Source organism: Bos indicus, chromosome 7 (genome assembly GCF_029378745.1).
Source record: "Bos indicus isolate NIAB-ARS_2022 breed Sahiwal x Tharparkar chromosome 7, NIAB-ARS_B.indTharparkar_mat_pri_1.0, whole genome shotgun sequence".
Lineage (NCBI taxonomy): Eukaryota > Metazoa > Chordata > Mammalia > Artiodactyla > Bovidae > Bos > Bos indicus.
Window position 1 is genome coordinate 49,504,011 of NC_091766.1, and position 16,506 is coordinate 49,520,516.

At 53.7% G+C, this 16,506-nt stretch overlaps 1 protein-coding gene and 1 long non-coding RNA gene across 4 annotated transcripts; one reads left to right on the forward strand and one right to left on the reverse strand.

Moving 5' to 3' along the window:
- The first annotated feature begins 505 nt into the window (after positions 1–505).
- REEP2 (receptor accessory protein 2) lies at positions 506–6,899 on the forward strand. Of its 3 annotated transcripts, none has more exons than XM_019964998.2 (8): positions 506–1,037; positions 2,787–2,859; positions 3,148–3,224; positions 4,393–4,513; positions 4,718–4,831; positions 5,195–5,336; positions 5,431–5,561; positions 5,647–6,899. In XM_019964998.2, the coding sequence occupies exons 1-8, from the start codon at positions 1,006–1,008 to the stop codon at positions 5,713–5,715; spliced, it is 759 nt and encodes a 252-aa protein (XP_019820557.1). In that variant the 5' UTR covers positions 506–1,005; the 3' UTR covers positions 5,716–6,899. The 3 variants fall into 3 exon arrangements, with proteins under 3 accessions (XP_019820557.1, XP_019820556.1, XP_070649772.1); XM_019964997.2 differs by having other exon boundaries at positions 520–1,037; positions 5,189–5,336; XM_070793671.1 differs by lacking the exon at positions 506–1,037 and adding an exon at positions 1,090–1,196 and having other exon boundaries at positions 5,189–5,336.
- A 53-nt stretch (positions 6,900–6,952) lies between these two features.
- On the reverse strand, positions 6,953–14,537 carry LOC139184172 (uncharacterized). The gene is made up of 3 exons (XR_011567702.1): positions 10,621–14,537; positions 9,335–10,487; positions 6,953–8,466 (listed from the first exon to the last, which is right to left on the reverse strand). It is a non-coding gene; the product is annotated as an uncharacterized lncRNA (long non-coding RNA).
- Between the last annotated feature and the right edge of the window lie 1,969 nt (positions 14,538–16,506).

Here is a 16,506-nt window from a genome sequence, read left to right on the forward strand (position 1 = left end):
TTCGGAATTAGGGCATCCATTGCCACCAGTGCTTGCTGATGGGGATGGAACTGGAGCCCCTTATTCATCGCCACGCCTGGACCCCAGGCCTCTCTACCAGCCTCTTTACAAAAAGGGTGATTCCCCTGCCCCAGGGTATCCTTGAGAGCACAGGGCCCTGTTCCCCTACAAAACTTAGGAACTGACAACCTTAAAGCAGATCAGATTGGGAATGGCGTTAGGCCTTTTACAACTGGAGTGATTGGTGATGGCGGGGTGGACATATGCCTCTATGCCTTTGACCTCAGGACTTCCTGGGTGGGTGTCTTGACGGTCAGCGATAGGGGAGAAGGGTTTGATAGCAGTTGGAAGAAGTAGCCAATTCAGTAGACTTCCTAAGTTCCTTTCTTAGCAGCATGACTTAGTGGTTCTGTGACCCAAGGCATATTATTGAACCTCCCCGAAGCTTCCCATTTTCTTATCTTCAAAATGATAATTATAACGTCTGTCTTATGGGATGGTCACTGAAATAACGCATGTGAAGCTCTTAGCACAGGGCCTGGCACACAATAAGCACTCAGTAAGTCAGTCATTATTCCTCTTAGGATATTTAAGTCTTTCAGCCTGTTGTGATCAGCGCAGGAAGAGGGCTAGGATGTCCGGATGGAACCATGAAGGCCTCTGAGGACCTCAGTCCTGGGTTTGGAACCCAAGAAAAGTGAACAAGCCATTGGAGGAAGGCAGGTCAAAGGCGCATGCCCAGCGACAGCAGGTGCAGGGGGGCGCGCCGCTGCCGCCGCCGCGGCCTCCCCTTTAAGAGCCGCCGCCGCCCACGGCCCGCCGCTGCGGCAGGGACCTCCCCTTTAACGGCGGCGGCTCGGCGCTCCGCGGCCCCCGCGGCGGCTGCTGCTGCGGGTGCTGCTGCTACTGCGGCTCCTGCTGCCGCCGCCGCTCGGCCTCCAGCAGCCACATCCTCGGCCCGGGCCGGCTTCCCGCCCCGCACCCCGCGCCCCGCCCGGCCCCGCCATGGTGTCCTGGATCATCTCTCGCCTGGTGGTGTGAGTGCGGCGGCGGGGCGCGGCCGTTTGGGAGGGGGATGGTGGCTAGGGGTGGCGGGTGAGGGGTATGGAAGCCTGGGATGGACCACTCCGTGGCTTCGTACAGCAGAATCACCTAAAGGCACATCTTCCCTATTTGGGGTCCCCAGAGACGTGGAGGTGAGGGATCCGGAGGAGCGGGGAATGTTCGAGGAGTAAGGCAGGCCTGGCTTCCCATCCCTTTTATTTTTAATTTCCCTGTTTCTGCGCCCTCCCTCATCCCCGAGGGGGCTAGGCAGCATGGCTTGATTTATGAGGGGAGGCGGCTTGTCCCCTCACCCACGTAGCACATCTGGCCGGAGGAGCCCCTCAGACCTGGGCTCTCATCTCCCAGCGGGAGAACTAACGGAAGAGCCAGGGGAGCAAGGCAGGGCCTCCTCATTCCATAGCTTAGGGCCATGGCAGCCTTGGCCTCCCCGAAGGGCCCCATTTCTCCTCCCTCTTCCACTGTCTGTCAGGAGACTGGGGGTGAGGGCACATGCTCTGAAGGCCCCCCAGGGAGGACGGGAAGCAGAGATGCTTGGATGACAAAGTGTGGGAGGTAACTGGGAGAGGATATGTGTGTTCAGCCTGGGATTGTGAGAGCCGTGGAGGGAAGGGTGTTAGGTGGCCTTCATCCCAGGCTGCCAGTTCTGTCCCTCCCAGCTCCCCCAGGCTCCAGGAGGGTGCCCTCTCCCACAACTGTGGACTTTGTCCTTGAGGATTCCACCCCCGACTCCATCTCCGAAGTACCCTGCCTCAGTGAGGCAAGTCCATGGGGAACAGGCGGTATCCACACATTTGTCAAGAGGCTGGGCCTGGCCGGAGCTCTGCATGGCTTCAGTTAACCTGCCCCAGCTTAGGACCCTGCCCCTCAACCTCCACCTTGGGGCACTGACACCCCAGAATCCCCTCCCTGCTATCGTGTTCTTCAATTCTGGCTTCCTCTAGACCCACCAGAGTCTCCTTCCCTTCCCACCTGAGGGAACCCAGGGGCCTCATACGTCCATGTGGCCTTCACAGTGGCTGCTCCTCTTGTGTGAATGAGCTCCCCGAGTGGCATTGGTCCTCTCCTTGCCTCACCTGTGTCCTGTATGTGGTCTCTGATGGGAACAGCACAGACTCCACTATAGCCAGGATCTCTAGCCCAGCACACTTTCTGGAGGCTAGTCCCAAAAGTGTTTATATTGGGAAATAAACCACTTTGCCCTTCAGGGCCTCCTGCCCCCGTGCCCTCTGCTCCTCAGGTCCCCAGGGCTACAGTGGTACTTCTGACTGCCAGGTACCCTGTTAGGTGGTGTCCCTGGCCCTACGACGGGAAGGTAGAGGGTAAGGGCCAATGGGTAAGAAAGTGCATGATGTCTGGAGAAGGACGACACCCCTGAGGCAGTGACCTGACCCCCACCCCATGATATGGTTATGCACAAATGAGGTTCAGGGCAGATAAGCCACATCAGACCCTCTGGCCTCTAGGTCTTTCTGTCAGGGGCTGGAGAAGAACTGAACAATAAAGGGGCATCACCCTTGCTGGCTAGGGCCTCCATGCTTGTGTATCACCTCAGGCTTGCCTGCTTTGACCTTAACCCCTGACCTGAGTTCATCAGTCAGCTGATGTGGTACCCTGGAGTTCTGTCCATTCTCCCCTTACCTACCCAGGGACTGATGCAGAGATGGGAGGGAGAGGCCATTGCTTTTGGCCAAGGGGCCCAGTAACCATGCCTGCCTCCCTAGGCTCATCTTTGGCACCCTGTACCCAGCCTACTCTTCCTACAAGGCCGTGAAGACAAAAAACGTGAAGGAATATGTGAGTGTGTGACCCTTCATCTCCTACCCAACTTATGTGGCAGAGATCAGGGAGGACAGTGGATCACATGACAGACGGGGATGACGTTATACTAATGCTGTCAGCACTAATGAGACCTGGTTCGGGGAGGCGCCCGTGTATCCCTTTCCCCAACCCTGGTGTGATACACAGACAAAGTTGGGGCCCTCTGTGCCCCCCTACATAGTGCGTCCAGCAGGTTGGCAAGTAGAGGTGGGGTCCAGGGTGTTTCCCCAAGGCCCCAGCTGACACCGCCCTCTGTACATTTAGGTGAAATGGATGATGTACTGGATCGTCTTTGCCTTCTTCACCACTGCCGAGACACTCACAGATATCGTGCTCTCCTGGTGAGGTCCAGCAACCCCCGCCTCCCTGCACCTCAGGGGCCAGGGCTTCTGACTTCTTCTACACAGCCAGTCCACCTAGGGTGGCATCTCCCCAACAGTCCCATGGGGTCCTGGGTGTCCCCTCCTCTCAGCCCCCATCCAGTCCTGGCTTGATTGAGCAAAATAAGAACAGACATAACTCTCACCTTTCTTTTGGGAGCCAAAGCAGCACAATAGAATTCAAGAAACCTGTTTCTGCCAGACTTACAGTGACTTTGAGCAAGTCACAGTTTTCTAGGCCTCAGTTTCCCTATTTGTAAAACAGGCATATGAGTCAATTCGTGAACATTGGATTGTATTTCAAAGCTTGTATTTCAAAGGCTTTTTCTAGGCACTACTAGACTATGTATATGCACTCTTGAGGACACGGAATTGTCTAACCATCTGTATATTCACAGCAGGCGCTCAAAAATGTTTACTAAATGAGCAAATGCCTCTTGGAAGAGAGGACGAACATAGCACAGTACACTGAAAGTCAAAAGAGTTTTACTGAGAGGTAGAGGACGCAAGATCCTTGCGTTTATAGATTTCAAGGGCCTTTGAGAAAACACAGTTTGAGTAGAGAAAGTTGAATGGGGTCAAATTAGGAAAGAGTCATGGATTAAAAATTGAGAACAAGTGAGTGCAGGTGCCTCTTGATGCAAGCAAAGGAGTGAGCTTTGATGAGGGCTTTGTGAGGATAGAGGAGACCTGAAGGAGTGTGTGGCCTGAGAAGGAGCCATGAGAATAGAGAACAGTCCTTAAAAAGCAGAGGCCGTGTCATGGCAGCAAGGGATAGATCCAGAACACAGCTGGGGAGGAAGAGCAGGAAGGAAGGGAGTGAGGATCCAAGAATGCACCTGGAAGGTTAGGGAGCTCGCCTTGGTGTTGACCCCAGGACAGAGGAGTGGGTGCTCTTCTGTCAGAGAGAAGAGGGTGATAGAGCCACCGCTGCTGGGAATTCCTGCTGGGGTCACTTTTCACCTTGCTACTGGGAGTCTCAGCTGAGCTTCCCCTTGACCAGTCTCCTAAGCCACATGGGGACCTTAGTGCACTAAGGGGTGGGAGTCCAGCCAGGGTCCTGCAGCGGGTCCATATGCCTCCTGACTTCCTGCCCCAGGCTCTGCCCTTACCTGTCTCCCACCCACAGGTTCCCCTTCTACTTTGAGCTCAAGATCGCCTTTGTGATATGGCTGCTGTCCCCTTATACCAAAGGCTCCAGCGTGCTCTACCGCAAGTTCGTGCACCCAACCCTGTCCAACAAAGAGAAGGTCTGTTGGAACAAGGGACGCTTGCTTCCCACCTATCCCAGGTCAAGGCAGCCCAGAGCCTGCAGCCACGTGTATTCATGGCTCTCCCTGTGGGTGATCTGAGAGGGGCCTGACCCCCTGGGGCAGGTAGTGCCAGGTGTGAACAAGGGCAAAGCAGGGTAGGACCCAGCCTCACCTCTTCCTCCTTCCCCTCCAACCCCTCAGGAGATCGACGAGTACATTACACAGGCCCGAGACAAGAGCTATGAGACCATGATGAGGGTGGGCAAGAGGGGTCTGAATCTGGCCGCCAATGCCGCAGTCACGGCTGCTGCCAAGGTGAGATGGGGGCAGACCCAGCTCCCAGGCCCCAGCTTGCTCATCTCATCCCACAGCCAGTCCCCTTTGCATCCACCACATTCTTGGGCCGGTAAAGGTCTGGGGGCTTGTGCAGCTTGGGGTTTCCATCCTGCCTTTAACATCCCCCCGCTAAGGGACTTCCACTTGGCGGGCCACAGTTTCCTCACCCGTCCAAAGGGAACGCATGGCCCCAGCCTGTTAGAGCCGCCGTGGGATGGGCTGAGGATGCCATGGGGAGAGCGCTGAGTCCAGTGGCTGCCCAGTGCCCTGTGGTGACCTCTCTCTCCACCCCGCCCCTTCTCCTCCGGTCCTCCTGGTGCGTGGTGGTGACCCCAGGGCCAGGGGGTGCTATCAGAGAAGCTCCGAAGCTTCAGCATGCAGGACTTGACCCTGATCCGGGACGAGGACGCGCTGCCCCTGCAGGGGCCTGATGGCCGCCTCAGAGCCAGCCCTGGCAGCCTCCTGGACACCATTGAAGACCTGGGTACAGTCCGGGCCCAGGGCGGGCAGGGGGCGAGGGCGAGGAGGCTGAGTAGGGGAGAGACCAGACACCTGCTCTCCTTTCCTCCCCAAACCAGGAGATGACCCCACCCTGAGCGTAAGGTCAGGCACCAACCAGGCAGATCCCCGGACAGAGATCTCTGAGGATGACACGGGAGACAAGGCCCCTAAGAGGGTCAAACCCATCAAAAAAGTGCCCAAACCCGAGGTGAGAACCGGGACAGAGCTTGGGGAAGTGGGAAGGGCTTGTGGCTACAGGCGGAGCCCTCTGTCTCCCTCTCTTCCTTCCACAGCCACCGGCTTCCAAGACGCTGAAGACCCGGCCCAAGAAGAAGACCTCCGCAGGGGGTGACTCAGCTTGAGGCCCCCGCCCCCTCCCCGCAGGCTGCAGAATCCCGCTCCACACTGTGCCAGCAGCCCTCAGCCTCAGGCCCCGGGGCCTCTCAGATGGCTGTTTCCGGTGCCTCCCAGTGGCCATTCCCCTGGAAGGGCTTGGGAAAGAGAAGGGAGGCCCTGCTGTGGGGGGCCGAGGGTAGAGGCTGGACCCAGGAGCTAAGGAGGGAGCCACTCAAGGAGGTGCGGGCCCCCCAGAGCCCGAAAGCTACTCTCCCCGCTCCAGCCCTGACCCCGCCCACCCAGTGCCTTGCTGAAGACCATGGCCATCCCCTTGTCCTAACACATGGCCCCACTGCTCTCCCTGAGTCAGGGTCGGCGGCCAGTCACAGCCCAGATTGACCAGAGCCTGAAGGCCCAGCAGAGAAGGAGGGAGTGGGGAGGCCTCGGAGAACCTGGGCTCTGGGCCTACAGGTGTGAATGGAGGACAGGGTCTCAGTGGTGTTTAAGTGACCAGGAGCCAGGCCAGAGCTGCAGCTGGGGGTGTTGGGTATGGCTGTGAGCTACCTGTGCCCACTGAAAAGAGGTGGGGCTCCAGGGGTGTGTGTGTGTGTGAAAGAGAAAATGTGTGTGTGTGTGTGTGTGTGTGTGTGTGTGTGTATCTTTCTGGGTCTAGAGCTGGGGGCTTTTGAGTGAAGGACTTTGCCTCCAGCAGTAACCTCCCACCACCCAACCCAGCTGCCCTTTCCCCCCTCAGCCCTCCCGCCTACTCTTTCAGCCTCAGAGGACCCCAGCCCATGAGAGAGTAGGGCTCCAAGGGGCCTCTCACCTGCTCCTCTGCCCTTAATCCCCTCTTCTTTTGCCTCCTCCCATTCCTGCCCCAGGATGGGGCTCCATCTCCTCTGGGCCCTCAGTAGAGGCCCCTGCTGAGCCGATTCCTTTTCTCCTCTCCTGGGGGCCCATCTTCCTTCCCCCTAAGGCCCTCTTCCTGTGCCAAGCAGACTAGGCCCCCTGTAACAGACCCCTGTCAGAGCCCAGCCTTTGCCCCACACTTTGCCCCAGCTTCTGCCGTGGCTTCCTTCCGTCAGGGCTCGGAGGAGCGTGTAAAGAAGAAAAAGGTATTAGGAACCAGGGGGCTCCAGATCGGTGGGAAGAGGGTGCCCAATGGACCTTTGGCACTGGATGAGCCAATAAACCAAATTCTGGCACCTCATTTGTGTTAGCCTCTGTGCTTTGTTCTTGGTCTACCAGTCCACAGGTGAGAAGGACTTCAAGTGAGAAGCCAGGGCTCAGCTGTGGGATGGAGGGGAGAAGAAGTCAAACTATGAACTCGAACTCGAGAGATCTGATCTTCAAGAGATAGCCTTGAAGTAGTTCCATCTGGGAAGATGGCTTGGAGGTTCAATATAGAGCCAGGGGGCTGGAAAGAGCCAGGACTTATGAAGGGCAAGGGACCACCCTTAGAGGTTGTCCTGTCCCTCAGAATCCTACCGGAGACCCCTCCCCATTCTGGCACCTCACAGAAAGTGCAAGGGTGTAAGTTCTGGGGGCAAAGATCACGATGAGGCTCCAGGAAAAAGAATGGGATACTGGGGGCTCCTGGCAGAGCCTGGGGATTGGATCGCTGTGGCCTCGAAAGGCTAAAAAATAAAAAACATTGGAGAGGGACAGTGAGCCAGACACTGAAGGGAGGATCTAGGTGGGATGGAGGGAGAGACAAAAATGTGGAACCAGCCTCATGGCTCACATCTGACCCTGGGGACAAACAAGGCAGACAGAGACCCAAAGGCCAGAACCAGTGAGGCATGCCCATGTGGCCTGTGGAAGGAGGGCTGGAGCCCTGAGCTGCTGGGCTGGGGTGGAGGAGTGGAGGAGGGGGGCTGCAGGGCCTGGGGTCAAGTTCTGGGGAGGTGGAGCCTAGGTCACCAGGGGCACCACTGGTGGGAACAGAAGCCTGGAGAAGGGAAAAGGTGGCAGAGGCAGTATCAGAAGAGACAGGGGAAAAGAGCAGAGAGGGAGGGGGGAAGAAGTGAGGGAAGAAGGAAGGCTGAAAGAAGCTAGAGAAATAGCAGCTCAGCCTTATGGAAGGAAAATGGAGGAATCAGAGTGGAGACCTAGCTCCAGGCCCTGGACCTCAGGATTGGCAAAATGTCCCTACACCAGGCTTTCCTCTCCCTTCCCTGGCATCACGGGTGCATGTCCTTCTGCCAAACTTGAGCCAGCTGGCCAAGAAGCTTCTGCACTGAGGTGCTCGTGGAGAGCGAGGGCAGGGGGAGGGAGGCGTGTGAGATGCCCTTTTCATCTTTCCTGAAATTCTCCAGTCAATAGCGCTCTGAACGGCATTCCTTTCACCATTGCCCTCTGGGCAATTTGGCCCCTTTTTCTATCAGAAAGGAGAGGAAGCGTCAGAGTAGAAATCAGGTGAGAGACTCCCTTGTTCTAGAAAGATCTCCAGAGAGTAAGTTGCTTGCATCTCCTGCTAGCAGCTACCATATGGCCAGGAAAGCAGGTTAGGCCTCTCTAACCTAAATCCCATTTGCTGCATTTCACACATACACACACACACACACACTCACCCAACTCACACTCAGATTACACATTTCTATCCACAGTGACCAGTGGCCAAGGAGGTGACTGTCAGATTCCACATCTCCAGGCTCTCCCTGCACATCTGGGTTTCCCTGTGTCAACAGATGATGCTCAGATTTCCAAGTTCACTGGTCCGTTGCCATGGAAACATTGTCTTCTAGACCTCCACACAGGGTCTGACCCCTGTGGTGCTGGGGAGAAGAGGAGAGATGGAGGGTGACCAACAGAATGGAGGGAGGAGGCTGATGAAAAACATCTGGGTCTACATGAGCCCTTGCTGTCTTATTCCCTGGGGTCACCTGCCCTCTCCCCTCCACCTTAGTACATCTTTCTAGGCCAGGGCAGTGGGGAAAGGAAGTCATGACAGAGATGTCTGGCAGGAGCTATGTGGAGGGCACTTGCTCGTTGCCTGGAAACCCACTGGGCATTGAGAGAGAGTAGCTTTGAAGTGGGGGCTGAGGTCTAGCCCTGTGTCCCACGCCCAGACCATGTTGGGGACACTGGGCAGCCCTCCAAGCCTGAGGTCCCTGGCTAAAACGGTCCTCAGGCATGAAGTGGTTTCATCCTGCTTCCCCTCCCTTGTGTGTGCCCCACACTAGGAGAACCTGCTTAAAATGTGATTTCCAGGCTATGACGTCAGAGGAAAGCCAGCAGCTCCAGCCTATGCCAGCTCTTCCTTGATCAGAAGAGCTGAGCCCAGCCTTGCTCAGCCTGGAGGAAAGGAGGTTAGGTAGAGGAGGGAGGGTCTCTGGGGGCCTCTGGTCCTCATATATGTGGCATTCAGAATAATAGGGAGAGACTATTTCCAGGCCAAAGTGCTGTCTTCCCCATTGCCTTAAATACCAGCGAGTACGTGATTATCTCTGTCACAGATTCCCCCTAACCCCAGTTTTCCCCTCTCTGAGCTGGGTCAGCCCTGCATAAAGGAGGAGGACACCTTAAGTCTTAGAGCCATTTGGGTTCTGCCTGACAGCTTGTCAGCAAATCTAGGCTGGAGGCAGTGATGGGTGAGAAGGATGCCTGCAAGGAGGAAAAAGCCCACTAGGTGGCGCAGCTCACCCCAGTGTGGGATTCCCCGGCCCTTGCCGGGGGAAAGTCTCCTTCAGCAGTCAGTGGGATTTTAAGGTCCGCTGAGCAGAATACTTTACACCGCAGTCCCTGGAGTTGGAGGTTCATGAAGAGAGCATCCTTGTGGGTGGATAGGCAGATATAAATTCTCAATCACTTTCCAACCCCAGTTTGTGTGCAGAGGAGATAGTCAGACCCAGCAAGCAGTACTCCCTTTGGGGAAGGATGAAGTACCTCCTGGGAGCAAGGAAATTGCCATGCTGACCCTAGGAGGGTCATACAGCCCAAAGAACCCAACTTGGGCTTCTAAAATATTATTAAGAGAGGGACAATTTAGGCGAGCGAGAGGGACGCTTACCTAGATGCGGGGTTCCCTGGAGCTGACTCCCTTATGGCCACAATGGTAGTCCCAGGGCTCCCCCTAGGTTTCCCCGTCCCCTGCTCCTTCTCTTATTTTCATCATGGGTACTGTAGAGCTGAAAAAGGAGACAAAGACCCTAATCTTCAGACCCTGGAACCCCAGGGTATTTTTTCCAGCAGCCAGGGCTGACTCCTGAATGACTTACCTTTGCCTGACCTCTTTCCCAAACTGACCCCACCAGCCCTGCACACCTAATGAATTACCCTCTTCTTTTGTCCCAGCCAGATGAGTAATCAATAAATAATGCTGCCTGAAATATTAATGGCAAGTTTTACACCAGCATCCCTTAGCCGTGCCTGTCATTGGGGAACTTGAGAGTTGACAGAGAAATGCATGGCCCCCATAGAGCTCCTTTATTCCTCTTTTCTTTGCCAAGATTTCGACCTTCCCCATCTCCACCAGATCATGATTCATTGCCATTAGGTGAGAAGAGGACGGGTTCCCCAGAGACAACTCAGACAGCCTCCAGGGGGAGGATGGGGTAAGCTAAACCAAGCAGCGACCCTTCTTGATTCCTTTGTCTCCTCTGATGCAAGTGAGATCCCATTTCCTCTGTTCCATGTCCATCTTGGACCTGCCGGGTCCAGCTTTCTAAGTGGCAACTCAGAAGGAGACCTGGGGCTTCCCTCCTCCCCCTGCTTCAACTATTTTAGAGCCTGAGCAGAAGGGACTCATGTGCTCCCAGACTTCTGGCCCTGGCATTCTCTTCTGGCTTTCTTCTCCCTGGAAGAAGAGGAGAAAATGGAAGCTCTTAGCCCTCTTGAGCCCACCTGGTGGGCTTCCCGGGGGGCCAGCACCCTCCTTCGGGGAAACCAGGCCCACCCAAATTGTTGAACACGCAGTGCCCTCTGCTCACGTGCTCTTTGTCTCCTCCTTCACTTGGTAATGTCTTGCATGTTCTTCAAGTCTCAGCTTAGATGTGACACTGCACCTGGTCCAGGGCCCCGTGGCCTTCTCTTCGTGTTCTCTTCCCTGACAGCACATATCACCCTGTTTCATCAGTGCCCATGTGTCCCCACTAGACTGAAAGCCCGGGCATAGGCGATGGGCCTACCTGGTTCACCACTGTTTCCCCAGCATCTAGTACAGGGCCTGGAACACTCTAATAATTCAGCACATTTTTCTGGAATGTACAAATGACATCTCTGCAGCATTCTTCCTCTCCCAAAAAAACACCAGCCTTCTACCTTCAGCATCTCTTTGCGGAGCTGTTTGCCGGCACCTGAGGATGGGTGTCTGCACTAAGCAGCTGCCCGGGCCACCTACACTCGCCCTGGCCCCTGGCATGTGCTCATGCTCGCTTGCTTTGCCTTTCTCTCTCTCACACACAGATGGGAGCCAGCTTTCCAGCCACATTCACTTCTCACTTTAATTCAAAAGCTAAATTGGGAAGAAGAGCAGCTTCACACTCCCAATTTAGCCTGGGAGAGAAAAAGGGAGACAGTCTGGATGTTGCCAGGGAAAGGAGAACATTGGGTCTGGGGTGGGTAGTGGTGGCAAACGTACCCAGAACCCAAGAGAAGACAGTGAAACCCCCACCCAGCTACTAAAAATAAGTCATCCAGAGGTATGACTCCAGAGTGACCCCTGTGAAGCCTCTTTCCTGCGATGGTGCAGCCATTCTGGGCACTACCTCAGCCTAGGGATGGATTAGAGGGGGTGGAAGAGATTCAGGTTATCGGAACTATCCATAGGAGGAGATGCTGCTGCTTAGGTCGCTGGTAGTAGGAAACCAGAAAGTCCTTCTTAAATCTAACTTTAATCTATTTGGTAACTGCTGAGAGGCCTGATGAATAAAAACAGAATCCATAAACAGATAGTTGCTCATTAATATTCATAGCAGCTTTATTCACAATAGTCGAAAAAGTAGGAACAACCCAAATGTCCATCAAGAGATGAGAGGATAAACAAAAAGTGGTATATACATACTCACTAAGCCTTAGAAAGAAATGAAATTCTGATACATGTTACAACATGGATGAACCCTGAAAACATTATGCTAAGCCAGGCACAGCAGGACAAATATTACGGACAAATATCTTCCCTTACAGGAGGTACCTAGACTAGGCAAATTTATATATAGAGAAACTCTAATAGGGATTACCAGGGGCCAAAGAGGAGGCAACAGGATAGAGAATTTATGTTTCCCTATCCCCAGTGTTTCATGGGTACAGAGTTCCTGTTTGGGATGATAAAAAAGTTCTGCCTATGTATACTGGTGACGGTTGCACAGCACTGCACATATAACTGAATGCCACTGAATAGGACACTTACAATGGTTAAAATGGGATATTTTATGTTATGTATATTTTACTGTAATATATTTTTGAAAAAAAACAATGAGTCCAATGTCAGCCTAAAGACATCGTCATCCTGCCACAATAGCTCTCTCTGTAGCTTGACCAGAGGGAAAACAAATCCTTTCCGTTCCGAAGAGTCCCTCCCTTTGCTGATAGAGTAGAAGTGTGGTCTCTGCCCAGAGTGAAGTGAAGACCCCTCTGTGGATGTTCCTGGGCACTGGGGCTAACTGTCCTCCCTCTCATCGCTACTCGTCAGTGTGATAATTTGGATGCAAGTGCTTCTCCCTGCTTCTGGGTGCCAGCTTCCTCTTTAGGCACTCATTTTGACTTTGCCCTAAAACAGGTTCCCTGGGTCTTCCCTGGTGGTCCGGTAGCTAAGACTCCATGTTCTCAACGCAAGGGGCCCAGGTTGGATTCCCAGTCAGGGAACTAGATCCCACTGAGAGTTTGCGTGCCACAATGAAGACCCAGCACAGCTAAATAAATAAATAAGTAAAAAGCAGTGTTTCCATAAGGGTAGACCAGTTAGGGGGATGATTAGAGGAGGAAAAAGAGAAGACTCTTCCATCCAACCTCTCTGACTTTCCCATTGCCACAGTACCACGGGGAACAGATGTACCTTGGGCTGAGAGGCCTGTCTGTAAATCTGGGGGTCAGTTTTTCTTGCTCTCTGACTGGGAGGTCCCTGAAGAGTCTCTGATAGCTGACCCTGAGGCATGTAGACCTTACCCTCTCTCCTGGATGACTACACAGTTTCCTGGCTGGTCTCACTACCAGTCCTCCCCTACCCAGCCTCCTGGAATTATTTTAAAATGGTGCGTTGGCTCTTTGACTGCCTGAGAACCACTTCAGTGGGTGGGAGCTGGATTAAGGGCTCCCCAGTCACTGTGCTTCCCCCAGGATAGCACACCGCACACTGGAAATTGCTTGTTTACTTGTTGGTCTCCCCTACTGAGCTATGACCTGCAAAAAAGGGAGAATCTACCTTACTGCTCCTTATATCTTTAATGCCCAGAGTGGAACAGATGTGTGATAGGTAATTGCCGAACGAATGAATTGAAACGACGTGTTCATGTCTGCCCCTGCTATTCGATCTGACTCAAGAGTGCCGGTAGGATGAAAGCTTTGTCTGATTCATTCTGGGGCCCCAGAAAACAGTTCTTAGGATGAACTGGGGTTCAGGCAGACAGATCTGAAGCCAGACTGTCTGGATTGGAATCCTGGCTCTGCCATTGCTGGGCTCTCTGACCTTGAGCAAGTTGCCTGCCCTCTCTGAACCTGTTTCCTCATCAATGAAACAGGAGTGAGAATGGAACCTACTTCATAAGGCATTGTAAGGACAAATACCTGTCAAGTGTTTAGTATGAATCCTGTCACATTGTAAATGTGTCTGGGGGGTGGGGGTGGGGATAGGAAATGCATCTAGAGATTGAGGAAAATCAGAGGAAACAAGCATCACCACTGATTTCCGCATCCCAGTGTTTAGGGGGAGGGGACGGTGAGGCCAGTGCTAGAGCGGGGTAAACCCAGGGGCTACCTGCCCTCCCTCTGCCCTCCCCACAGGTCTGCAGAGTCCAAGCTCACCCGCCACGAAGCTGAGCAGCCCTGGCGCTGGGCGGTGGTGAGGGGCCAGAAATAACTGCCGTTGCTATTCCTGCCTTTCTGGGCTGGATGGGAACGCTGCCTTTCTAATCTAAAGGCTGCTCTAGACTTCCTGCACATCAGTGGGTTCTTATGTAACACTCCCCTCCCTCTGCCTGCCCAACGAGCTTCCAGAGATTTCTGCAGCCAGCTTTGCTGCACACTCAGCTGGGGGTGGGGGGAGCAAGGAAGGATGGATTGTCCTCTGAGCCCAGGATCCCGCTGACCCCAGGCCTGGGAGAGGGACCACTCAGCGCAGGGCAAAGGGACTGATGTCCAGGGACAGCAGCCTCTTCCTGATTCTGCAGGGCAGAGAGGACCCAGTATGCCGAAATGTTCACCTACCTTGACCCACTCCCTCTTCCCTTAATGGTCCCTCTGTGCCAGTCCCGTGACTTCCACTTCAGGCCTTACCTAACTCTGTCCGGCACATGACCCCTCGTGCAGACTCTAAGGACAACAGCCCAGACCCTGATTCTCACAGGCAGATCCCCAACCTGGACCAAATCCTACATGGACTCCTCGCTGTAGCCCTGGATCCCATCTGGAGGGTGCAGCCAGGCACCTCTTCAGGGCCCAGGGCACCCTCCACTTCCTCAGGCCTCAGCATCACTCTGTGTGGGCCTGTCTCAGAATTTGTCTTTCTCCACCTGTCCTAGGGCTCAGGATCTCCTCTGGCACCCAGTTTTCCCATCTGAAATTGGAGGAAATAGGATGGTTTCCCACCGGAGCACTCTGGGGTGATTCTCTTTCATTTCCCCTCTTCCACCATGCCTCCACTTCTCCCCCGTCCCCCTGCTCCCGCCCCGCCTCAGTGCATCTTCTGTGCCACTCCATACCTGGCCTCTTCAGATTCTTCTCTCAGTGCCCAAAGACCCTCCCTGGGGTGGGAGCAGAGCTGCCCCCAGACCCATTGAAGGCCAGGCCCTCCATGTTTCCGGCAGAGCTGATCAACCATCGGAAAGTGTGACAGGCACCCCAGGCAGAACCAAAGCAAGAGTCACTTCCTGAGCCCTGGGCTGGTCACAGTGGTGGCAAACCACTATCCGAGCAGCACATGTGGGTGCTGACGTAGCCTGGGGTGGGGAGGAGGAAGTGGCGATGGAAAAAGGGGCTTGTTTTCCTCTGAGAGTTACAGCCTGCTCAGCCCTGGGTCAGACATGATGGTTCCCATTGACTTTCTCCTAGCGTCAGCTGCCATGGACCAGCCCAGTTCTGCTCTCACCTCTGACTCTTCCTCTTCTATGGTTTGCAAGGAAAGTCTGAGCACTGACATCGGCTCAGACCTGCAGACCCTCTGAGGGCCTCTCACCTTTTCTAGAGCTTTTGGCATCAGTCACCCAATGGACAAGGTCTGAGAGTCCCAGACTCAGGGCTGCTGCCTAATCTTAATTCTCTTGTAACATGGAGTCCAGGTTCCCTTCTACCCAACTGTAAGCTTCTCAGCAGCAGGAGCCTATGCCTCAGGCCTTTATCCACAGAAAGTCCTCAAAAAAGTTTACTGTTGTTGTGGATAATGGGTGTTTTAATCAGAACCTGCTGGGTTGTAATAGAAACTGAAATAAGCTTTATTTAAAAAAGAAATTTATTAACCTGTGTAACTCAAAGGCCCCGACTCTATCCAGAGATTTACTCTCTGGGTGTGGATCTGTTTTTTAATTTCTTCTGCATGGGCTTCATTCTCAGGTAAGCTCTCCAGGTCAGATGGCAAGATGGCTTCCAGGCTTACATTCCACTGGTTTAGTACCATCTGGGAAAGAGAATTCCTATTGTTCAGAGTTCCAGAAAAAGTCCTAGAAGAGTCTCTCATTAGCCTGGTTTGGGTCATGTGCCCATCCTGATGCAGTGGCTATGCCTAGGGAGATAGAATGCTCCTGGACTGCTGGAAGAAAGCATCCTAGATGGATGACCAGGTAGGGGTGACATGTCCTCACCTAGATCTAGGATGGGGTTTTCTTCCCTCAACCATATGGATTGGGGGTGGTTCTCCAAAGGAAATAGCTGACTGGGAGCACTTAGGAAAAGAACGGTTGGACACACAAAGCGAAAGATGTAGATTATTAGGATTCTGAGTGCACAGCTTCAGTGAGGACCTGAAGATCCTGTGGGTCAACTTCCACATTAGAATCATAGGGGAACCAGTTTGCCCTGGCTGGGGGAGGAATATACTCTCAGAGCCTGGGTAGCTCCCCAGAGACAGAAAAAGGATCCTAGGAAGTCTCTGCTCAGTTCTGGCTCTCATGAGCTCAGGAAGATTGTGATTCGGTTAGCCTAGGGTAAAACCTTTCTTTTTCAGAGCTCCATTTGTGCACAGTCAAGGTTGAAAAAAATTCCGCTCTATGAAATAATGTTCTACTGCAGCAAGGAGGATTAAGATGGGCTCTTCAGGACAATGGCCCCTGTGTTAGGATTGGAATGTTTCTCCTTCTCTGTACAACTTTTCAGAAAATGGTCACTGGGGTTTACTTGGGGGCTGAGGATGGGTGGGTGAACTGTGGGCAACCCCAGTGGGTCAAAAGCCCCAGAAAACAGCAAAAGCCACTGTTTACTGAATGTCAACTGCAAGGCAGGCACTGTGCTTTGGAACTTCACACATGGAAGTCCATGTAAGTTTTCAGTCTTTATAACAATCCTTCCATCATTAACATTAGATCTGTTTTACAGCTGAAGAGAGATAAGAAAAGCCTGGCCAAGATACCCCACCAGGAAGTAGCAAAATGGGCATTCAGACCTAACACATCTGACTCTGACTGGCCTGGCCATTCTGCCCTGCAGGAGGCTTTTGCTTCTAATGGACAACT

What these genes read in the sequence shown, in the direction of transcription:
- REEP2 (XM_070793671.1), top strand. Translation starts at nt 1,105, where the DNA reads ATGGAAGCCTGGGATGGACCACTCCGTGGCTTCGTACAGCAGAATCAC. An exon ending in CCCTGTCCAACAAAGAGAAG is followed by an intron (nt 4,514 to 4,717) that starts GTCTGTTGGAAC and finishes CCAACCCCTCAG; the next exon opens with GAGATCGACGAGTACATTAC. An exon ending in CAGTCACGGCTGCTGCCAAG is followed by an intron (nt 4,832 to 5,188) that starts GTGAGATGGGGG and finishes TGGTGACCCCAG; the next exon opens with GGCCAGGGGGTGCTATCAGA.